The sequence below is a fragment of the Sinohyriopsis cumingii genome, chromosome 13 (assembly GCF_028554795.1).
Source record: "Sinohyriopsis cumingii isolate HCF-2022 chromosome 13, ASM2855479v2, whole genome shotgun sequence".
Taxonomy (NCBI): domain Eukaryota; kingdom Metazoa; phylum Mollusca; class Bivalvia; order Unionida; family Unionidae; genus Sinohyriopsis; species Sinohyriopsis cumingii.
In genome coordinates, this window is record NC_142973.1 from 8,103,586 (window position 1) to 8,129,490 (window position 25,905).

Genomic DNA, 25,905 nt, shown 5'->3' on the forward strand with positions numbered 1-25,905 from the left:
TCAGCTTCATCATCAAGATGATTGTTGTCAAAAGGAGATTGAACACTGCCCAACAGCAACAGTTTTGACATCAAATTTAAAATGGCAGCAGGCCTGTCAATTATATAGGCTGTTCAACAAAGGGAATAAGAAGCAAGGTTTCTTCTTTCCCATGGCTTCCAACAATTGTCACTTGACTGGCCACCCTTGTTGACAGCTGACAGATTGTCTCCAAGCACCAGATTCCTTCTTTAGAAAGACCTAAATGGAGCTGGGTAATCCAAGTTGTTTTTAGGGGCTATGGGTTTCATTTATACAGTCCCCTATCATTTTCATCATCCACTTCCATGACATACATGCTGTCTGATCTCAGGAAGGTGGAAATCTTGCAAAAGGAGATTAGTTCATCACAAATAATCTTGTGTCCTGCCATGGATCTAGAAGCCTGGGTCAAGGACACTCTTTCAGTCAGTTGGGGTAGGGTTTAGTGCTGTGCCTACCCTCTACTGATCAGGTACAAAGGATAATGCAAAAGATAAGGAAACTACAAAATGATTCTGATAGCTCATGTCAAGTGGAACATAATCTTAGGCGAATGATCTGCTCAGTCTCTAATAATAGATGTCCTCAGAACTGTTTAAAATAGCAGGTGATTCATCCCAGCCCAGACAAGTCTGTGAAGTAGAGTCTTGTGTACAACGAATTTTGAACCTTTAATTGTAGAGAGTTTCTCACAAGCAAGAAGGACTTCCACTTTAAGGGCTGATGAAGGAAAGTAGCAGATCTTTCAGGACTGGTGCAACAGCAACAGCGTCATCTCTTTGAGTGCCTAAGACTCTCATTCAGCTAACTGTTTTCTCTGGCTTTTGAGGAGACAAAGTTAGCTCCAGTTATCTTCAGCAGCTAACACTTTATGATTTCTGACACATTCAGGCATCATGGTCGAGGGAATATTAGCGCATGATGAGGTTCTGTCAGACTTACTGGCCAGTTTTGACAGGAATAGGCCCAGATCACTCATCTTGTTTCCTAAATGGAAGCTTCCATGGAATATTCAGCACAGACAAGTTCAAACCTTTAGCCAAAACATCAGTGAAGCTACTATCATGTAAAACATGTTTTATGATAGCCCTAACTTTGTCATGCAAGGGGAGCAAGCTGCATGCATTTTCATGGAACCAAGCTATCACCAGTTTAGACTGGATGGTTCTTTTTTCCTAATTATGCAAACTGGTTCATAGTAAAGAATTGTTTGCCATCTGTGGGCAACTAGAAAGTGGTCGTCTGCTCCCTGTGCTTAGTTGATATGTTGAGAGAGGTGGCAATACAAGTCCTATAATGTATTCTCAGGTACTACTTGAAGCAAAATGGAGAGCTCTGTCTGATCCAACATCTCTTTCTTTCAGTGAAAGCTGGGTAAGGAGATATGACCCCTCTCCCCTTTGCTTTTTGACTGAAGTTTGTGATTTACTCAATGTAATCTTAGGTCTCACATCACCAGATATACATCAAAAATGGTCAGCTCATGAGATTAGAGCAGTCATTGTGAACCTAATGCTTGAAAACAACATTTTAATCTGAGACATCATAGAGGCTGTTGGTTGGGACACACAATGTCAACCTTCTTCTTGAGTTTGTCCCCAAGATCTGGTGTCAGAGAGATGAGAATTAAATCTTGTGGGACACATTGCTGTGGCTCAGACAACCATAAGACCTAGTTGATGTAAGCACCACCTCCTCATAGGTGTGGGTTTAGTACATTCACTGGATTTGCCCAGATTCTGTCCTCGTGTTTGGAGAGTGGTTAATCATTCATGTAGGGAATCCAGTCAATTTTTCCTAGAGGGTTCCTGTGGTAGAGGTTGAATGTTCATGCATTTCCTCCTGTTACCTACTCCTCTAAAGTTAATGTGATCAGGAAATGTATTCAATGGAGAAAGTTAATTTTATATAAATTATGTTTCTTTAGGAATACTTCCCTGATCACATTACTATTAAATCCTCCCACTCTTATTTGCCAATGTTAGCATCCTTAATCTTTTAAGCATCCACCTAGTAGTAGTAAGGGAAGGTAATGAGTAAGAGTATGTATGGATGTGTTGGTGTATATATGTATATAATAAAAATGTCATCGTATGTATGTATGTATATATGTGTGTGTGTATATATGTATGCGTGTGTGTATATATGTGTGTGTATATATATATATATATATATATATATATATATATATATATATATATATATATATATATATAGATACATACACACACACACACACACATACATACATACATACATACATACATACATATGATGACATTTTTATTTATACATTGCTGCAATCAAGGGGTAGTGGATTTTTTCCTTACATTAATGAGATCAGGTAAATATTCTCGGAGAAACATAATTTGCTAAATAATTTACTCTTTCTTACATGAAAACCATTTGTAAAAGCTTGAAGTTTTCTAAACAAGTTTAGTTAAAAGAAAATCTTAACAATAAAGAATTAAAATAGTTCAGATACAATGTTTTCAGTTAGTTTTATACATACCACATGAGTAAAATGGTATTTGTTTAGACTGTAGTTTTACCACATGAGTAAAATGGTATTTGTTTAGACTGTAGTTTTACCACATGAGTAAAATGGTGTTTGTTTAGACTGTAGTTTTACCACACGAGTAAAATGGTGTTTGTTTAGACTGTAGTTTTACCACACGAGTAAAATGGTGTTTGTTTAGACTGTAGTTTTACCACACGAGTAAAATGGTGTTTGTTTAGACTGTAGTTTTACCACACGAGTAAAATGGTGTTTGTTTAGACTGTAGTTTTACCACACGAGTAAAATGGTGTTTGTTTAGACTGTAGTTTTACCACACGAGTAAAATGGTGTTTGTTTAGAGTGTAGTTTTACCACACGAGTAAAATGGTGTTTGTTTAGACTGTAGTTTTACCACACGAGTAAAATGGTATTTGTTTAGACTGTAGTTTTACCACATGAGTAAAATGGTATTTGTTTAGACTGTAGTTTTACCACATGAGTAAAATGGTATTTGTTTAGACTGTAGTTTTACCACATGAGTAAAATGGTATTTGTTTAGACTTTTGAAATTCAAATAAATTCATGGATATAGTCATGTATTGTTATTCATATTCAATATGGCAGTCTGTTTTCAGTCCTTTTATTATTTGCAGATTTCCGACGCCGATTCATATCCCTCCTGTCTTATCAATTCAGAACCTTCAAATGTTCCTTGTCCTTGAATATTCTTCAACACAAGCTGTTTAAGACAAGTGAAAAAGGTAAGAAAATGACATATTTTTGTGCTTGTGAAATTGAAGCCAAGGGTTGTAATAGAGAAATGCTGTTGTTAATGGTCAACTTAAACATAACCTGGTCTGATGACACTGGCACGGACGTTTGATCCCTGTATCTTTTTTTTATTCAGGAGGGACATGTACTGATTAATAGAGTATTCCCTCATTATAAAGCATAATGAAGTACATTATACATACAGTACACCCTCATTATAATGCTGACCATAGGAATCATAGAGTATAAAACATCATAGTGAAACTGAATATAATGAAGTAGACAGGTTTACTCTCTGTTAATGAAATGGGATCCATGACAATACCCATCTTATAATATGAGCTATGTTATAATGCATGGTCTTATAACAATAACCATGTTATAAAGAATGGCCTAAAAACAAGAACCATGTTATAATGCATGGCCTTATAACAAGAACCCTGTTATAATGGATGGCCTTATAACAAGAACCATGTTATAATGCATGGCCTTATAACAAGAACCATGTTATAATGAATGGGCTTATAACAATAACCATGTCATAATGAATGACCTTATAACAAGAACCATGTTATAAAGAATGGCCTAAAAACAAGAACCATGTTATAATGAATGGGCTTATAACAATAACCATGTCATAATGAATGACCTTATAACAAGAACCATGTTATAAAGAATGGCCTAAAAACAAGAACCATGTTATAATGTATGGCCTTATAACAAGAACCCTGTTACAATGCATGGCCTTATAACAAGAACCATGTTATAATGCATGGCCTTATAACAAGAACCATGTGATAATGAATGGGCCTATAACAATAACCATGTCATAATGAATGACCTTATAACAAGAACCATGTTATATTGAATGGCTTTATAACAAGAACCATGTTATATTGAATAGCCTTATAACAAGAACCATGTTATAATAAATGGCCTTATAGTGAAGGAATGTGGGACTACAAAGTTGCAGGTGCAAAATATTTTGATTTGCCCCAAAACTTTGTGTCTGTATTACTTGTTCTGTCTGATTTTCCAAGGCATCTTTGAAAACTGTCATGATGATTCCTTCTGTCTCAGCATCCATCCATTGTTCCATATGACGTATTACTCCTTATTTCACAGTGCATGATCTTACAGAAATGACTGGACATATGCTGCAGTTAAAAAGGATAAAACAATACAGTTAAATTTTGGGGTCAAAAGCTCAGAGGTAAGAGTCACTTAGAGTCACTTTGAGTCACTTTGGCTGAAAAAAGAACCAACATTTGTGTTGATTCAGTGAATTTATTCATATTTCTGCCATTTGTTATTGGATTTGCATTGTTAAACTCAGATTTATTATGCCTTTCCTTATAAACCTCTCCATAACAACAAGTTTGCCCCATTGAGTATAATTTGTATGTCTGTTGTATCCATTTTTTTGTGTGATGGCTTTAGTTCTTTTCAAACTAGGCATGCAGAAATACAATCCGACTTTGGTGGCCGGCGAAGCCCATAAGTCACATACCTTACAGCTTACACTATAACAGCTACTGACCAAGCAGTGCATGGGTTTGGCTGTTGACTGTATTATTTTGGACTGGCAAAACACATATCAGTTGACAGTCCCAACGGCAGCAGATTCTCTGTCCAGCCAACTGTCCTGGCATAGCTGGCTGAGTGGCCAGAATGACCAAATGCAGTATACCATCACAGTATGGTGAACTGGCCTTACAATATGTGCCACCCATCCAGCCTTCCGTCCCCAACATCATATCAGCCTAGTCAGGGTTATAACAGAGAAAGGATGTTCATTGCCGTAATTACCACAGGGGTACTTCTCAGCACAGCAACAACCTTTTCTTGGCAGGGCGAATTACAGGTGGCTGTATCATATGTCTATAACTTTCCCAGGCAGGCTAGGATGGGGGAGACAAGTTTCTCGTTCCCCATGCCTCCCACCAATTAACAATGACTTGCCTTCCACCTGTAGGTACCAGACAAATTCTGTTCTTCCACAAATGGATGAACTTGTGTTTGACCAGTAATGAGATGATTGCAGGTAATTTTGGAAGGGACCTGGAACTTGTTCGTTTAAACCCCTCCTCTTTCAGCATCCTCCTCCATGACAAGGAGACCCCTATCAATCCAGTGATGGTATCCTGCTACAGAAGGAAATATATACAGGTCCATTGCATTGTCCCATTGTGTGCCTCAGTCCCTCAATTGGCTGTTTGAGGATGCAACATTTGGCCCCAATCACTATCAAAGGCTATCAGTCTATGACATTGGACACATTCCAACATCATGGCAGATGTGACATTGGGCATGATAAAGACCTTTCAGATCTTTTACCCAATTTTGATCTCAAATGACCAAAATCCATGACATTGTTTTCCAAATGGAACTTGTCCTGGGTTCTGACATGGCTGAACTCAGGCAAGTTCAAACCCCTATCATACACTTTGCTAAAGTTTTTATCATACAAGACCTGTTTCCTGATAGCTTTAGCTTCTGCATGCAGGGTCAGTGAGCTGTATGCCCTTTCAGTCGACCCAAACTATCTTCATTTCAGACCAGATGTTTTGGTAGTCCTCCTAACACAACCAGGCATTCAAAAACCGGTTACTGACCATTGGTAACCAAGTTATCATCCATTCCCTCTCTTCCATAGACGAGTCGAGAGCAGCAGCCATGCAAGATCTTGTCTGCACCCTCAAGCACTACTTGAAATGCACAGAGACGAGTCGTGGCATGCTCAAATGCCTCTTCCTCTTAGTGAAGGTGTCAGAACAGGACATCACCCCTTAAGCCCTTGCTTTTTGTAGCTGAAGTGGTTTATACGCTTGGCATACTCTGAGATCTCACAAGATCAGAGTCACCTCATGAAGATTACAGCTCATGATATTAGAACCATTTCTGCAAGAGTTGCTTTCAAACTTAACATTTCAATCCAAGATATTGTAGCTGTTGGCTGGTATGCAGAGTCAACCTTCTTGAGTATTTACCTCAGAGATTTAGCATCACAGAGAAAAACTTTGGATCTGGTAGAGCCAGTGGCAGCATCACAGACATCCACCAGACCCAATATAATCAATCAACACAGCCTATTGGCTTTGCTGGATTCACCAGTGAAAATTTTTGTAGGTGAGAAGATTTTGACTTCATCTTCTCAACTATATATAAGAGTCCCAGGTCAAGAGATCCTGGGCTGTGTTGCTTGTGCAATTAGGAGAACTGGTTATCTTTCATATGGGGAATCCAGTCACTTGTTCCTAGAAAGATACCTGACAGAAATCACGTTCAGCATCCCCTCCTCTTATTTTCCAGATGTAATGTGATTGGGGAATGTATTCAAAGGAGAAAGCAAATTTTAAAGTAAATTGTGTTTCTCTGAGATACTTATTCAGTCACATTACTTAAAAACCTGCCCAACCACCCTGCTATGCAAGCATCCGTGTTAGTGTCTCGCTCAGCTAACTACTGGTGACACCTTCTGATATCAAGAGGAAGTAATGGGCAAGAGTTACTACCCTTTGTCTATCAAAAAATAGACAGGATAAAATGTTTTCATCTTTTAGTAGGGATGGATTTGCGAGGTAGCAGGCTAATATTCCTGATGTAATGTGATTGGGTAAATATTTTCTGAGAAACATAATTTACCAAAAAATTTGCTTTTTTATCGAATTTGCACCCTGTGGGGCTAGCCAATGCTAGACCTGTTTGTGATGAGGTGGAACAACAAACTGCCTACCTTCCTCTCTTGCTGGGTCTTCAATTCCATTTCAGTCATCTTGGAGGGCATGTTGGTCTATGCCTTCTTCCCAGCAATTGTACTAATCCAGACTCACAAATAGTTCTGATGGGACAGATCATGGATCAATGATCTGTTCAATCTTGTGACTGACTTGCACCCAAAAATTATAGTGACCCCCTCATGCAAGGTGATATGGATAGTGTTTGGAACCTGATTCATTTTGTTCAGCTATTACCTATTCACTAATTGTTCATGTGATTGGGTAATGTATACAGTAAATAAAGGAATTTTTGTAGTAAATTTGTTTTTCTAAAAATACTTTCATCTTCACATTCCTATTAATTCCTCCCCTGCAAATGTGAGCGTCCTGTTGTAGAATGCTGTTGATTGTGGGATCAACAGCACAAAGGTCAACATAGCTGTGACTGATAGAAGTTAGATGGTTTCAGCAAAAATAAATTGAGTTCTCCATCATCTTCAGTTACCAAACTTTGTGTATGTCCTGCACTTGGGTAAGGATGAACCCTGTAAAATTTTGGGTCAAGGTCACTGTGACTTTGTGAAAGAAAATTGTTTCCACACAAGAACTTGAGTTCCATACAATCTACAGTTACCATACTCTGACAAATGGTTTGTGTACAATAACATTAGTTGCCCATCACATACCAGGACCAAACATTGTAGAATACTTGCACATGGGGAAAGGTAGAAGCATATTGACTTTGAGGTCAAAAGGTCAAAGGACAAAATCACTGGAATTGATAAAAGAAAAATGGTTTGAAAAGTTTCTTAAGATTCATTATCATCTTTGAATGAGGGCAAGAGTAAAACATGAATCCATGAGATTGCAGACAACAAGGCTTTGAGGTGCAAATTCTGACTAAAGAGTAAAGCATTGAGATGGCATGCTTCTACAGTGGGTCTATGAGGCTGCCTAAAGCATTGGGCATGCTTCTAAATTGGGTCTATGAGATTGCCTGAAGCATTGGGCATGCTTCTACAGTGGTTCTATGAGACTGCCTAAAGCATTGGGCATGCTTCTACAGTGGGTCTTTGAGGCTGCCTAAAGCATTGGGCATGCTTCTACAGTGGGTCTATGAGATTGCCTAAAGCATTGGGCATGCTTCTACAGTGGGTCTATGAGGCTGCCTAAAGCATTGGGCATGCTTCTACAGAGGATCTATGAGACTGCCTAAAGCAATGGGCATGCTTCTACAGTGGGTCTATGAGATTGCCTGAAGTGGGTCTGAGGGGCTACCTAAAGCATTGGGCATGCTTCTACAGTGGGTCTGAGGGGCTACCTAAAGCATTGGGCATGCTTCTACAGTGGGTCTGAGGGGCTACCTAAAGCATTGGGCATGCTTCTCCAGTGGATCTGTGAGGTTGCCTAAAGCATTGGGCATGCTTCTACATTGGGTCTATGAGGCTGCCTAAAGCATTGGGCATGCTTCTACAGTGGGTCTATGAGGCTGCCTAAAGCATTGGGCATGCTTCTACAGTCAGTCTATGAGACTGCCTAAAGCATTGGGCATGCTTCTACATTGAGTCTATGAGATTGCCTGAAGCATTGGGCATGCTTCTACGGTGGGTCTATGAGGCTGCCTGAAGCATTGGGCATGCTTCTACATTGGGTCTATGAGGCTGCCTAAAGCATTGGGCATGCTTCTACAGTTGGTCTATGAGGCTGCCTAAAGCATTGGGCATGCTTCTACAGTGGGTCTATGAGACTGCCTAAAGCATTGGGCATGCTTCTACAGTGGGTCTATGAGACTGCCTAAAGCATTGGGCATGCTTCTACAGTGGGTCCATGAGGTTGCCTATAGCATTGGGCATGCTTCTACACTGGGTCTATGAGTCTGCCTAAAGCATTGGGCATGCTTCTACATTGGGTCTATGAGGCTGCCTAAAGCATTGATAAAAGGAAACACTTATGCAGATCCATGTGCTTTCTTTGTTAAATGCAGGAACAAAGTTGTCCTGTCTGCAAATTCAAAATCTATTAAATAATCGCTTACCTGTAAATAACTGTCAGATGCCATAAACCAAACACCGTCTGAGTTTACAATAATCAGTGTTGTCAGTTAGGGTATGGCAGCTTGGGCAAGAATGACACTGGCTACTATTCACAATGAAATTTGTAAATGTGAAATCCTTTTGGAAGTCGACTTGTCTAGCTCTGACTTTGACTGACAGCAACTCAGACACAGCATCCCAGGTCACAACTGTCAATGAACCACAACTAAACTGAGGTTCTAGATGTTTTTTAAGATAGCTAGCATGTTGAAATCAAATTAATAAAATTTGTATCACTTATTTTTGAATATTATTGACATTGATACATTGTGCTATATAACTTCATATTCTAAAGTTACAACAATGGCAGCTTATTTTAGAAGGGTTCATTATCATCTACATTTTAGTGTTTTTACATTTTTTATTTCAGAGAGGATAAGGGTTCATTATCGTCTACATTTTAGTGTTTTTACATTTTTTATTTCAGAGGGGATAAGGGTTCATTATCATCTACATTTTAGTGATTTTACATTTTTTATTTCAGAGGGGATAAGGGTTCATTATCATCTACATTTTAATGTTTTTACATTTTTTATTTCAGAGAGGATGAGGGTTCATTATCATCTACATTCTAATGTTTTTACATTTTTTATTTCAGAGAGGATGAGGGTTCATTATCATCTACATTCTAATGTTTTTACATTTTTTATTTCAGAGAGGATGAGGGTTCATTATCATCTACATTTTAATGTTTTTATATTTTTTATTTCAGGGGGCCCCGAGTGGCCGAGTGGTCTAAAGCGCTCTCCGCTACAGATCACTGCCATCTCACCTCTGTCTGCGTAGGTTCGAGTCTCGGATTCAGCCAATGTGGGTATGTGAGAAAGCTTGCCAGTAGCTTCTCGAGGGTGGGTGGTTCTTTCCAGGGTTTTCCCGGATTCTTCCTCCACCATTAATACTGGCCGCCATGTATAGCCTATCGAGTGCTGAAAAATGGCGTTAAGCCCAACAACAACAACAACAACAACATTTTTTATTTCAGAGAGGATGAGGGTTCATTATCATCTACATTCTAATGTTTTTACATTTTTTATTTCAGAGAGGATGAGGGTTCATTATCATCTACATTTTAATGTTTTTACATTTTTTATTTCAGATAGGATAAGGGTTCATTATCATCTACATTTTAATGTTTTTACATTTTTTATTTCAGAGAGGATAAGTAGGAAAGAGGTTGAAATGATGGTAACCAAGTATGATGTGAAGAGACTGGAACTCTATTCTCAGAACATGGTGGACTATCATTTGATAATGGACCTAGTGCCAATTATCAGTCGCATGTTTTTCTTGGATCAGTTGGACATTCACCTTAGTGCAGTACAAAGTGTAAGTATTTAGTGTCAGTTGAAAATATCCATGATATATCTCCAGAATATTATATATTCTGCTGATTTTTCTGGCCCCCCTGTGTGCAGCATGGGCATCTTGGTCTATTTTGCTCCTTCCTGTTATCCATATGTCCAGCCCACCATCCAGCTGCAGATCTGTCCATCCTGCCTCCAACTGTACCTCTGTCTATCCTGCTACCACCTGTACATCTGTCCATCCTGCAATCCATTTCAACATCTGTCCATCTTGCCACCCATCTGAACATCCCACCATCCAGTTGTACATCTTTCCATCCATCTGTACATCTGTCCATCCAGCTGCCCATTCTGAGAAGTTTGTATGCAAGATTGTGGAAAAAAAATCCTCCTTACAGACAGATGATAGTTTGTAGGAATGCTTGAATCTAGTGTGACCCCGCTATAGCGCGCTCTGTTATAACATGAATTTGGATATAGCACAATCATGGCATGGCTTCAAAATTTCATATATGAGAAATAACATGTCATTTTGGAGAAGAGATCACATATGAATTCTAATATAAAATGATCATGGCATGGCTTCCAGAATTTCATTTTTGAGAAATAACATGTCATTTTGGGGAAGAGATCACATACGAATTCTAATATAAAATGATTATGGCATGGCTTCCAAATTTTCATATTTGAGAAATAACATGTCATTTTGGGGAAGCGATCACATATGAATTCTAATATAAAATGATCATGGCATGGCACCTGAAATTTCATATACATGAATTTTTCTTGTCCACAAATAAAAAATTCTTAAAAGTATGAAAAATAATTTTGTAAAAAGTGTATTCACAGATCACATTGGGCTTCACCAATGTCACAAATTGTGATTTTCTTCCTTACCTGTGACAAAATATACCATCTGGCTTCTTTTTTTTTTCGACAACATTGTTGGCTGTTTAACTGTGAATATACAATCATGGGTTTGGATTGGAGAAATTCAAAGGCACCCTGAAAAGAAGTTTTCAAATCCTTTGTTCATATTGACCAACTATCTGAACAGTGCATTGTTATATCACAATTCACTTATGCTAATATTGGCCTGAGTATTGTATGCTGTCATACACTCATATAGTCATGTTACTGGATTAGCTACAATTGACCAACCTCAGGAACAAGAATGGCTACAATCGAATTCTTGGGTGGGGGGTAAATATACCTAGAAAAATAGTTTTGCTGAAATTTCAAAGAAAACAGATTACCTTTGAAGCACTGATCGCTTTCGTTAAATACCAAGCAAATGAAAAATAAATTCAGTCTCAATCAGTGTTCTACAATTATTTGATGTTGCTGCTGCAATAACAAATTGGCATTTGTTTGGTCCTCCGAAATTGGCCTTTAGCAGTGAGTTCAATTGCATGCACACTTCATCAAAGGAAGTCAGCACCCAACTTAAATAAAAAGCAAAGGAATCTGATGGATTGTTGCTTTTTTTCCAAAGTGACTGGAACACATTTATTGTGCCATGAAAGTTTCCTTTTTGCTGGAAAAAAGTTTATGCTTACATCGCTACCAACAGCGGCATAAAACGCAAATTAAATTTTGCAATCTTTTGAAACCATGGATATCTGGCCATCATCTTAATTGAATGTGAGGCCTCGCACAAAGATGTTTGTTACATTTTCAATTTGTTCACATGTTTTCATTTCCCTACGAATAGCTTCATCCACTAAATAGCCTTGGCAAGATGATATCTGTCTCCAGCTGACCAAAATCAAGGCCAATTTAAGTACATGTACATGTAGAATATAAACAACTATAGCCACATACTGCTGGCGACATTGAATATTGTAGTGAATTGTTTAGTGACATGTTTTTTGGCAATGGGATATAGATCAAATGAGGACTACCATTTTTATATACGTGTTGTATTTTCTAATGGGATGTGACTGATACATGAATTTTATAACATGTCATCTATACTTGAAATTCATGGATTTGTCATACACATGTATAGTACTAAATGCATTATGGATTGTATTACACAAATGTTATTTATTAATATACAGGTGTATTTCAGATGGTTTTTTCTTCATTTAATCAAAAGCATGCATTTGTGCATCCACTTTTATTACCTCCACCCCACCCACCCCAGTCATTTTTTGGGGACATGCATCATTTTCTTCAGGTAACTGACTTGGTTGGCTATAGCTGGTTCACACTCTATATGTAAATGCCATGGTTATTTTTTCAAGCCATTATTATACTTTTGCAGTTTGCTCTGTGTTTAGATAATCTCTTGGACATGGAAGCTAACTGTGTAGCAGAAGTGATCTAAGTTTTTACTGCAGTAACATTGCACCATCAGGATCATCATTATTCCACCCTTCTGAACAAAAAGTTAATACAGCATTGTTAGTTCAGCTTACTACAATATTTTGGTAACTTGATTTTGGACTTTTTTATTGATAATTGTGCATATTGTTCTTAGTTTATGTACTTTGTTTTTCTGACCATTTTTTCTGACATAATATCATTGATACTTGCTGTGTGGATGTTTTTCTTCCAGATTATTTCAGGTTATTTTGTCATTTCCATTGTCGTTGTCGATATACAGTTGCAACCAAATATTCTAAATGCAAAAAGTTTAATCACAGATGACATTCAAGAAATGTGCCTCAGATGTACTAAGTGTTCATCAGTTTCACCATGTTGTGTTTACTCATTGTGGTAAGAGAGAATGTGATGCATGGTTTCATGGCAAAGTTTAAAAGGCAGAGAGTGAGAGAGATAGACAAAGCCCAAGTCTGCGGACAGTGGCATATTAAATTGTCATCTTAAGATGTCAGCTATTGCTAACATATTGGAAGATGCCATGATAGCACCTTCTAAGATTCTCTGAACCATGCCTCCAATGACAGTTAATCTGACCAGTTTGCAGTCAAAGATTGGTGTGCATTGGAGGTGTCCATGCTTTACCCACCCTGGCACTGCCCAAGTCACCAATGAGACTTGTAGAGGCGATGATGCAATTGCTGGCTCACCTCATTGATACTTACATCATAAGATTATGATCTAGATCAGACATGTTCCCAGCCAGTTCTTTATCCTTACTGAGTTAAAAAATACTGTGAGCTGTGGAAAGCTGTACATAACAACCATAAGGAACTGATTCCATGCTTATTCCAACTGACTAAGCTAGCTGTGTATATGTCCCTTCAGACAGCAAGCTATGTATATGTCCCTTCAGACAGCAAGCTATGTATATGTCCCTTCAGACAGCAAGCTATGTATATGTCCCTTCAGACAGCAAGCTATGTATATGCCCCTTCAGACAGCAAGATATGTGTATGCCGCTTCAGATAGCAAGCTGTGTATATGCCTCTTCAGACAGCAAGCTATGTATATGCCCCTTCAGACAGCAAGCTATGTGTATGCCCCTTCAGACAGCAAGATATGTGTATGCCCCTTCAGACAGCAAGCTATGTGTATGCCCCTTCAGACAGTAAATTGCAGATAGCAAACTATGTATATGTCCCTTCAGACAGCAAGCTATGTGTATACCCCTTCAGACAGCAAATTGCAGACAGCTAGCTACTGGTATGTATATGCCCCTTCAGACAGCTAGCTATGTTTATTCCCCTTCAGATATTTTTGATGTAATTGCACAGTTGATCTATATTAGCACGAAATGCATAGAACATAATTTTTGATAGAATAAACCTCTGAATATTTGGAATTCAGAAGCCAGAAAACTGGATAGTGTATTATAAAGTCACTGGCTTTGCAGATCTTTGGTACTGGATTTGATCATTTCTTCAAGCTTATGTCAAGAAAGAGGTCATCCACCCAAGATTGCAGATTTTGTCTTGTATCTATCATTTTTCTCTACATAAAAGGCCAGGAGCATGGTGGCTTATTAGGCAGTGTACTGGACTTTTGACTGAAAGTGCATGTTCAGATCCTGCAGTAGCATCAGCTTGATATGCTGTGATAGTGTCATTGTACAAGGATCTTTACTCCAGTTGGCTGAGCTCAAAATAATTTACTTTTGCTGCTATTCCATAAAACACTAAATCAAACAAAGCAGCTTTGAAATTCATTAAATTATTTGAATCTTTTTTTCATTTGTCATAAAATTAATAAAATTTAATTGTCTGAAAAATATTTGTATTCCCTAGGGCTTGTTGTTAGGGATGGGCTTCCAGCATAAGTCTGTGGAGGAGTTAGAGAAAGAACTGGACCTGCCCTCATCTCAGATTCTTGGTCTTTTCAACAAAATCATTCGCAAAGTGGTGCAGCATCTGAACAAGATACTAGAGGAAGATGTCGAGAAACAGTTAATAGAGAGAAAGGAAATAAATCTGGAACCAGTGAAACAAACTATAGATGAAGAATTGGTAAATATTGCAAAAATTATTTATGAATCACAGATACATCAGCTTGTACAGAATTTTTTTTTGTTGAAACTGTTTAATATCCTATTTCTCTAAAAAAAATTAAATGCATACATTTTTTGTCTATTTATCTTTCCATTCATCTTTCCTTCCATCCAGCACACAATCTCATTATTTCAACTAATCTTGCAGTTTTTGATGGATTGTCATAAAATACTATGGTTGTCACCTAAAAATGCACATTTTTATATTTATTTTGCTCCAGATTTTGCTCCTGCAAACATCTGGTTTGAGATATTACGAGTATTGGTCTTGGAGCTTAATGCAGTGCTGGTTTGAGATATTTTGAGTATTGGTCTTGGAGCTTAATGCAGTGCTGGTTTGAGATATTATGAGTATTGGTCTTGGAGCTTAATGCAGTGAATGACACAATTTTGTTGGCACAACTAGTCCTAAAACTTGGTCAAATATTATACTCAGGATCTTGTATCAAAAAATATGCATGCTTCACTAAATTTTCCAAGGGTCATTGACTGTTTTGACTTGCAGTTGAATGCAGTGCATTAAAACAAAATCTTGTGAAGGTAGTTAGTCTTAATGATCATCATCTCATGATATGCATATTGACAGACCGCTGTGCTCCTTATAGTGACAGATCACTGTACTGTTGTCACTAACAGAGCACTGTACTCCTGTCATTGACAAATCACAGTATTCCTGTCATTGACAGATCACTGTACTTCTGTCATTGACAGATCACTGTACACCTGTCATTGCCAGACAAATATATTCCTGTTATTGACAGATCACTGTACTTCTGCCATCAACAGATCACTAGACTCATGTCATAGAGACCATTGTACTTCTGTCATTGACAGACCACTGTACTCCTGCCATTGACAGATCACTGTATTCCTGTCATCGACAGATCACTGTACTCCTGCCATTGACAGTTCATTGTACTCCTGTCATTTACAGCTCTCCTGGCCTCTTGGTTTAGTGTGCTTGAGATTAATGGGGTGATTTTATACTTGCTTGGTTGAGCTTGTTAATGATTTTTTTGGGGTCACATTTTTTATCTGATTTTGATCGGAGAATGTGTGCTTATACGGTTCTACCCATTTATATTAACATTCCTAGGCCTAATGTAATACTGTTGACAGAAACGGATGTCAAAATAAGGAAAGGGTGGACTGAAAAAAAAGAAATTTTTGTTTGACCTTCTTACAAATAAAATTTGTCTGTATGTAAGGGGTTCCCTGTCATGATTGAGTATGATTTACACTTTGAGAAAATAAATTATGGAAATTAGGGTGAAAAGATGAAACCAATTTGAAATGCACTTGTTCATTTGTGTTACCTTTGTGTAATAACACATTAAGTACATAAAAAAATCGACCGTTCCAGTGGCCTAGTGGATAGAGCATCTGCCTCAGATGCGGGAGGTCGTGGGTTTGATCCCCAGTTGAGTTATACCAAAGACTTACAAAAACGGTACTAACAGCTATCTCGCTTGGCACTCCGCATTAAGAGGTTAGTGTTAGGACTGGTCAGCATGGTGTCAGGATAATGTGACTGGGATGGACATCATGCTACATGTCTGCAGCATGATGTCCCAGTGCTAGACGTCACTATAAACTGTCACACTGCCAACATCGTAGTGATATGACTGAAAAAGTTTTAAGCTATGTTAAAAATCCAAATCACATACACACACACATGAAAAATCCATGAATTTGAGTATATGTCAGTTGTTTGAAAATTTATGTATCAGTCACATTGTGTTAGTAAACATATGTATAAATAAAAAGTAGTCCTTTTTTCATCAGTAACCCATTGTGAACCAACACTTGCAACTAACAATTCACTAAAAAGATTCATTGTTGCCAGTAGTACATGGTAGCAACCATGGTCATTTTTCTGATATTGAAATAACTGCAAACAGTTGATTTCTTCATATAGATCTGTTTAACAGCATTCCAAAACAGTTTAATTTTTTAAAATATCTCTATTAGAAAAGAAAGTTATGCAACCTTTAAGTTCCAAAATATTTACAAATTTCTAGAATTTGTCTTTCGAAATGTATTCCAATTATACGGCAGTCATGGAACCAAAGTAAAAAGTTATTTTCATAAAAATGTTATAACTTTCTTTTTTGTTGAGATAGTATTGTGAAGTTTGATATTCCAATTGCATTTTTCCTGCTGAATTCATTGCTCTCATTAAATCTCTTGTCCAGTTTCAGTATTTTTATTTATAAATGAAAATCATGTAAACATTTCACAACTTTTATGACAGTTAACTTAATACAAATATATCGCATTAGAAGTAGTTCATAATTATGTAAACCAAATTCGAAGAAAGAAAAAAATGCAATTTTTATTCATAATTGTCATTGAAACAATGTTGCAAGACCTAATTTCATGAATAGGATTCAAGTTGGTTTCATCTTTCTAATCCTGTGATGTTATATTTAGCTCCTTGCAGAATGGACCAGGTAATGCGGCCATCTTTCACTTAGAACTAATGTTTCAATATTATATACCTGCAGAATAATTTATCACTTTCAGACTTTGTATTTTTTTGTTTTGTATTTTGAAAACATTAATGATCCTATCAAATGTTATCAGTGTATTGGGAATTTAAGAACCAACTTTAAGAGTTCGTGCATTTACTTTGCTCGTCAATGTAAAAGAAATTGTCATACCGAAACTTTGCATTGGTCTGATAGTGATGCGATTTTTTATCATTATTGCATCAGTGTCCCATTACAAAATTTAAACAAATGCAGTAACATTAATGAATGTAAGATTGAACATGTTTTAAAACCGATGACCGTTTGTCAGTTCAGATATTTACAGCATCAGCAATTTGAGCCAATTTATAGTGGACAAAAATGTAAGCTGTGCGTGTTCATTTTGCGAATGTATTGTCTAAACCATACAACAAGTGTTAATACGATAAAAACTATTTTAAAAAAATCATCTTAGCATGTCTTTCTGGCACACCAATTTGTACGAAATTAATAATAAGTTTCGTTTTGGAACATCAGTTGTGGAAAAGTTAACATTGTTATCAGCTGTTAGAAAATTTGAATATGGCAGACAATGTTGACATGGGAAATTTAAATGTTTTACAAATTCAGTGCTCGCTGTGGTTGGTTTATAAATGTGTCCGATATATAAATTTGGTAGTAAAATAAAGCTTGGAATATGCTGATTTTGATGATATAAGATCCATTTATTTAAATTGCCAAACTTTTGGTCAAATCTACGTAAAGTTTGAGGGATTATTTCTTTGTGTAGGAATATCATAGGAACACACTACAACCACTAACCGAATTGTTTACATTGTTTACATCTCCTGTGATTGGATTGAAAATTTAATGAATATTCATGAAGTTTTAATAACCTGCATTTTGTAACAAAGAAGAGAAGTGTCATGCGACCATGGCTTGATCAGCGCTTATGTTCAATGACACATGAAATCAGCTACTTTCGATAATTATAAAGTATTAATTCCATTAATGTAGCGTCAGATATAAAAAGAAAACATGCCCATTATAGATAATTTTATTAGCTTTTACAGTATATAAAATGTGTTGCAGTCAGATGACATGTATTTATGCTGCAATGAAAATTCTACACTTGGTCAACAGTTTCGTGAGATTTCCAAGTAAACTGTCATCTTGTCCATGTTAGACTAGGGTTGCTATACAAAGTTGTTTAGATGGTTTCATGCAAATTAAATTGGACTAGATTTAGGTCTGACCGAGGCAACAGACATAGACATATTACTAAGGTTACCAAGGGGATGAGGCAATTCATAGAGAAATGAAAACCTGTCAGCAAGTTGTGAATTCTCTTGAAATAGTAGTAAAATTGTTAATGTTGAATGATCACAAAACATTTAACAAAAGACCATGTGCTGTTTCATCAACATAATCATTTTGTCAGCTTGAGAGATGTAGATATAATTGGGTAGGACATTCATCAAGATCTTAGATAAGTTTGATAATGCACAAGACCTATGCACATTAGTGAAGTGATCTTAGATCAGACTGTCCGAGCTTGTTACCACTCTGATCCATTTTTAATCTAATTTGGAATATTTACTTACAATATCTTATGCAAGTTAAGTACGAGGAAGATACCACTAACCTTTAACTGCATAAACACTTCTTGACACCAACTTCATTACTGCATAGTGATGCCTTATGGCGCATTTCACAACAGATCTGATTAAGGTACCCATTACTACCAAACTCAAGTCTTTGTTTGCATAACTATACATAACTATAATATATACAACTGAGAAAATGAATCTAGAAAATAAATATGAAGCAAATCATTAGTTTGTTTGCAGGATTCAAGCAACTGCACATTTTTTCAACACTTATCCAGTGGTGTATTTAACAGTGTAAACATGTCCTCTGTAATTGCGACTTGAAGTCATTTGCAAATTTGCGTTCATTCTGTAAGGTCAGTTTGACTTCAGTGTTTAACATTTATACTGTATGTCATCAGAAGTAATGTGCAGAGGATTAACGACATTAATGAATTATGGCTGAATTAGTCAGTAATAAAGAGTTCAGGTGGCATAAAGCACGAGTTTGCTCCCAGCACACGAAATTCAATAAAGGTTGGAAACAGGAATTTCAGTGGTTGGAATCAAATTCAAATCAAAATGCATATGCATTCTGTCCTTCCTATCAAGTCAAAAAATTCCAAAAAACCCAGATAGTACATATCATAGAGTTGTTCTGACTTTGCCATATTAGGCACTGAAATGACATTTCCTGTTATGTGGAAAATTAAGTTGACTCAAGAGGAAACCCAGATCCAGTAACAATATATCATCTCCTAAGTGTTTAGATCAACATTGATGAGGACTACCACAAATATAACACTTGTAATCCTCTGCTCAGAGAGACTAAAATTGCTTGTGCTACACACAAGTACAGTTCTAAAAGCATCAAGACTGTGAAAGGACTGATGTGATGAAATGATGTGGAAAAAGGAAATTATTTTGTATTCATGGTAATGAAGAAAGTCCTCATGATTAGAAATCAAAAGTCCTGACCAAATTTGGCAAATCTCTGGATCTGTCATAATCTGATCTCTGTTCTGTAATGTGTATGTAGATAGTTTACATAAATTCTTATAACACAACATGGGCTTTGAATCTTTAAAAGTCATATTTCAACCAAAACATTTTTTTGTGAAAAGTGCTCTGTATTGTGATTTCTATGTATACTTCAGTTTGCTTTAGAATTCACACATATTTTTATTGAAAACTTCCAATGCCATCACACTTCAATTCTGACTACTTTTCTGTTGTATTGTTTTATGTTTTGGCTCAGTTTACTGATGCTTTTTCATAGTGTAAGTGCTGTGTACTGTGATTTACACTGTTGCTTTTCCATACATTTTCAGTTGTTATGACTCAGTGGTTTTAAGAAAAGTAAGAGAAAAGCAAACCCAACAAGTTTACTCAAATTCAGCAAAATATTTCCTTAGAAAACAATGTGAAAACTTAAAAGGAACTCAACTGTATTGTGAATTTAATCCCAAATAAAACAAAAAGCTCTATCACAGGTCTAAAAGTATAGTCTTTCAAACACATTCCAGGTCTTGAATGTGTTGATGTACTAATAGCCTTGAATGAGCTGATGTGCCTACAGTTTTGATTTATCACAAAGATATAATGAAGAATGTGTTTGAATGGATTCACAAAAATCATGTAATGGTGTTGTAATCCAAACAGTCCATGAGCACTTTGTAATTCAAATGAATAATATTTGAATAAAGAATTCCTCTTAAATTATATCTGTATCAAACAGTAATACTTATACAAATTAAAATGGAATGAATAATCTTATTGATCTCAAACTTATGTATGCATCTCCACTTGACCTATGTTTCTATGACCTTTTCCAGTAAACCACAATCATCTTTTTGGAAAATTACCCCAAATTCCATTCTGAAATCTTATGTGGCCATAATCAATGCTGGGTCTTGAACTCAAGCCCAAGTAAATAACCAATTTTAGCTTGCTAACAGGACAAAGAGCAGGTATGCACCAAATCTTTATCCTCAATCATGGACAAAGGTCAGGCACACACAATAAATTAAATATACATAACACAGTATTTACTCTATTGCTTTTCCATACAGTGTAAGTGCTCTGAATATGACCTAAATTATTACTTTCCCATACAGTGCAAGTTTTATCACTTTTTTCAGTGGCTAACAATTTTTCTGAGCAGGACTATGTTAATATTTTTGATCCAGAGTTGCTTTGTTGCTAGTGATTAGCCCAGTTATAGTAGATAGTGTCCGAATTTATGAGCCACAATATTTTTACACATTGCTGTTGTTTCCAGTCTCACTAACCAACAACAAAACCATATGGAATACTAATAATACTAATAGCTTTTTGGCAGGGTCTTTATTTGTAAGTCATTGGCAACAGTTGATTGAAATGTTAAAATAAAAAAGAGCCACTAAGACACAAAAAAAATCAGCCAAGATAAATAGCCACTGCTTTAATGTCTTACTTGTGCAAAATTTATTTTGTGAAACATTGCTTATAATAAATAAAAGCCCAAAACTTCCTTCGAATAGGATATCACTATCTTTAAAAAAATGTCCAATTTCAAATATGTTTTTGTCTCTGAGTTTGTTATAAGCAGTATTATGTGAAAATATGTAGTGTACCAAAGACACTAAAGTAGTAGTGACTTATTTAATTGGTTTTTCTTGTTTAAGCAGCTCTTATTTCTTCAAATACTTTGACCACTTGCTTCAATCAGCTGACATGAATCACAAAAGTTCTAAGTAATCTCAATGATCAAGAGATAAATAGAACTTTGATAATTGTTTTCCACAGTTGCCAAATAATTATAATCTTTGCATCTTTAAATTAGGATGAGGCAGCTGCAGAAGTAGAGAAACAGCAGAAAAAGGAACTGGCTGTATTACAGCATGAGGACCTGTCTCAGTATGCTATCAAAGGATCCGAACATGAGTGGGTCAAGGTTCTCACTGGAGAAAACAAAAAGGGGCTCGTAAGTGTGAAAAGGTAATGAATCTACATTCAGATATTAAATATATATCAGCTGTGACATAAAAAAAAATGTCTTCTGCCAAAAAAAAATTGATTTCAGGTTTTGCAGTGTTTTGAAAAGAGCTGTCTTTCCTAAATATAATGCATTTTATTTCAAGCAGATATTGTAAATATTAAAAGAGATATTATTGCATTTGAAATTCCATTGTACGATGTAAGTTTTCTACACTATCAACATGTGGTTCATTGGGATGTTTTCTCACGTCGTGACACATGTATGTTTTATTAACAATAGGTGCTGTTGTTGAGACTTGGTATTAGAAATTGTGTCCAGTTATGCCATGCCTAATTAAAGTTTGGAACTTACCATATATACTCACTTATAAGACAAATCCAACTGCAAACCACACAGATCCAAATCTGCCTTTGGATAATTCACTGGCAGATCTGGGTCGATGAAGTTTGTTAGTAGTAATCGATAGAACGGACAATATAGACCCAAATCTGCAGGTGCATTATGCTACAGTAGATCAAGCTTTTTGGTTTTTTTTGTTTGACTTGACTTATAAGCAAGTACATATGGTATTTAACCTCGTACAATAAACTCTGTATGACTCATCTATTGGCATGATGTGGAGGAAGCTGGAAAATCATAGAAAATCCCACAGACCATAGAATGGCAACCACATTCCCTACACTTGTCTGAGCCAGGAATTGAACTTCGCACTGCAGAGGTGCAAAGTGATTGCATTAATGCTGTGCTGTCCCAGCCCTTAAAGTTAACCAATAAAATTCGGATAATCCTTTAGCAGTCTTAAAAAGAAAGTTTTCTGCCACAGAAAATACTGTGCTTAACTCTTGTGAAAACACTTATTATGGTTGGAAAACATGTCTTCATAAGAGAGATGGTCTCTCACAGGTGTATTCATAATCGTAATTCATCTTGATTGGTGCAGGGTTTGTGGTTTCTTATCTTAGCTTAACTTGCGAGGAGCCATATTGAAGCAGAGCACCGTAACTTATAATCTTTTGAGATCAAATTTCTTGTTTTGTATTTGGAAGGCTGAAAATGTCATAGCTTTTAATATTTGATTTATTTTTATAGCTCACTGCAGTCCCAAGTTATGAAGGACACACCAACCCATGTTATTTTAATAAGGCTACAAAGAAAACTTTTGCGTTTAAAAATCTGTTCCTTAACTGTAATGTCTTCTTTTTATCTCCTATCAACATGCTGTTTCTTTGTACATATGGAGACATTCTGAGAGAGAACAGAAAATGGCCCATTTTCAATATAATCTTTTAAAATTTACATTAAAAGAAAATGTGAGACTTCCACTGAACACTCTCTAACCTAGTAAAAAAAATTTAAAAACATTTCTTTTACATTCAACTTGCATTAAACGTTACTGATTTTCAAAACCAAATACAATCATCTTGATCAAAGTAAGTACAGAGCTGTCTGCCTGTGATATCTAAAGCTACTTGAGAAATCAACTGAGACCCATATTGCATACTTTTTAAAAAACATTTGTAACAGATATTTCTGCTTTTTGAAAAGGTCATTGATTTCAGAATACTCTTTTATGTTGACTTGACGATTGAAAGAAGACTTGACAAAAACAAGCATGTAGCTGCAGTTCTGAAAGATTTATCTTTGGCTTTTGACTGTCTTCCTCATGATATAATATCCAAGCGTATAGCTCAGTAAGCCATTTATTGAGCTGTCTAATTGTAAGCAGCAAATTAAGATGCAGGGTGTCATGAGTAGGTGAACTGTAATTTAAAAAGGGGTTCCTCAGGGATCAGTCCTGGGAGCTTTACTCTTTAATGTTTTTATCCTTGATATCACAGCTCAGTAAGCCTTTTATCAATCTGTCTAATCGTAAGCAGCAAATTAATATGCAGGGTGTCATGAGTAGCTGAACTGTAGTTCAAAAAAGGGGTTCCTCGGGGATCAATCTTGAGACCTCTACTCTTTGATGCTTTTATCACTGCTTCTATTATATGAAATATGACTATATAAATATACTGATGATAATACAGTCCTTATCCTCACCCAACTTTGACATCTGAATTATACACTTGAACAAAGAGTCCAGCATTCTGATGGACTGCAAACATAAGACAAGACAGCCATCAAAAATTTCAGTGTCCTAACATTTGGGTATTTTTGGTTTCCTAAATGCTAAATTCACTGCTTATTACTACCTTCTTAATATTGTTTGCTTGCTTATGTTTTAAATTATTTGCTATCTGATTTGTCCCAATATATTTATGTATTATGCTGTTTTTGTGTGCTTTGTCCCAATGTATTTATGAATTATGTTGTGTTGATGTATTTTGTCTCATTGTACTTATGTATTATTCTGTGATGGTGTGTTTTGTAGCAATGTATTATGCTGTGATTCTGTGTTTTGTCCCAGTGTATTTATGTATTATGTATTATGTTGTGTTAGTGTGTTTTGCCCCACTGTATGTATTATGCTGTGATTGTTTGTCTTGTAACACTGTGTTTATGTATGATGCTGTGATGGTGTGTTTTGTCCCAATGTATTTATGTATTATGCTGTGTTGGTATGTCTTGTAAATCCATGTTGATTTAATATTTTTACTGTTTTGATGTCATGTTGTTACAAAGCTCATTAGAACGTAAGTTGAATTGTTGTTTTAAATCATTCTGATTAGAAATCTTATCTGACCTTTTGTTATCATGTACAGCAGATGTAAAAGTGATGTTTTTAAAAATTTATTTTCAGCACCTTAGAGAAAAAGAGAAAAGAAAGTGATAAATCATCTTTCCTTGAGCCAGAACATAAAAAGAAGAAGAAATTCAAGAAAAAGAATAAGGATAGATCCTAACATTCAAAGATTCATATCTCAAGTTGACTCGTATTTAACCAAGAAAGTATGCTGTGTTCATCCTTCAGTTGTAAAAAAAAAAATCAGTGGACTACTTTATTTCACAAAGGCATAATTCCCATGTGTTGGATCATCTTATGTTTGACCGGTGGTAAATGGTATTAATACTTAGTCTCTGCATTTGTGAACACAAGTAATCAAACCACAACATTGAATAGGAATGAATTCAATTTTTTATGCTGTTTATGTTTTTCTAAACCTCTCTGTGGGCTGTGTTGAACTTTGGTAGGTGCAATGTCATTGCACACTATGTTTTATTACAACTCACATTATATCGGCTGCTTTTGATTCACTAAACCAGTTTTTCAGATGGATACAGCTGGTATGTAACTTTGGTATGTACAATCAATTTGTTATTGATTGGCATTCCATCCATGGAGATGCAAAAATACTTTTGTCTGATGTAAAGTGCCAGCTGTTTAAAGTATTTGATTTCAGAGACTTAAATGTTATATTTTTAAAACTGGAATACACTGACTGTTTAGGGTATAGAAAAATTTCAGCACTAATTTTTAAAAGCTTGTTAGAGAATTTATAGCTACGATGACATTTTTATGTAGAACTACTCATCAAAATGAGAAAATCCGGAGATGCAGAATGGAATTACATCATTTGTGGTCATAGCTGTTTTATTTACCTAAGTAAATATTAATAAAGCTTTTTTTTGTTGGGGATAACTGTTAATATCTACAAGAGTCGTAAAACAGTAATAAAATAATAAAAACAATAACAATAATAAAAACAATAACAATAATAAAAACAATAACAATAATAAAAACAACGTTTATTGTCTTTAGTTTTATCATTTGATCAGTATTCATATACTTTTGATATTGTAGACTTATTAATAGTTACTAACAGCTTTCAAAGCAAATATTTAAATTTGTTATTTTCGAGTAATTAGTTAAATCATTTGTTACTGACTACTCATACTTTCCCACCCTGTCTACCCAAAAATGTTTCAAAGTAAACAATATACAAAATGTGTTGTTACCAACTTAACACTACAAAATAAATACAGTGTAAAGTGACCAAGTCAGCACTATACAAATTAAAATGTAAAGTTACAAAGTAAACACTATACAAATTACAATGTAAATTTACAATGTAAACACT

At 35.8% G+C, this 25,905-nt stretch overlaps 1 protein-coding gene across 3 annotated transcripts in view; it reads left to right on the forward strand.

The window, feature by feature from the left end:
- LOC149784912 (RNA cytidine acetyltransferase-like) overlaps positions 1–25,570 on the forward strand; it is a 107,515-nt gene extending 81,945 nt beyond the window's left edge. For all 3 annotated transcript variants that reach the window (XM_089978503.1, XM_089978504.1, XM_089978506.1), the window contains 5 exons: positions 3,175–3,282; positions 10,258–10,430; positions 14,584–14,802; positions 21,728–21,882; positions 24,627–25,570. In XM_089978503.1, coding sequence (XP_089834629.1) covers positions 3,175–3,282; positions 10,258–10,430; positions 14,584–14,802; positions 21,728–21,882; positions 24,627–24,729 — 758 coding nt within the window. In that variant the 3' untranslated portion in view covers positions 24,730–25,570. The remainder of the gene's footprint in view (positions 1–3,174; positions 3,283–10,257; positions 10,431–14,583; positions 14,803–21,727; positions 21,883–24,626) is intronic.
- Positions 25,571–25,905: the final 335 nt, after the last annotated feature.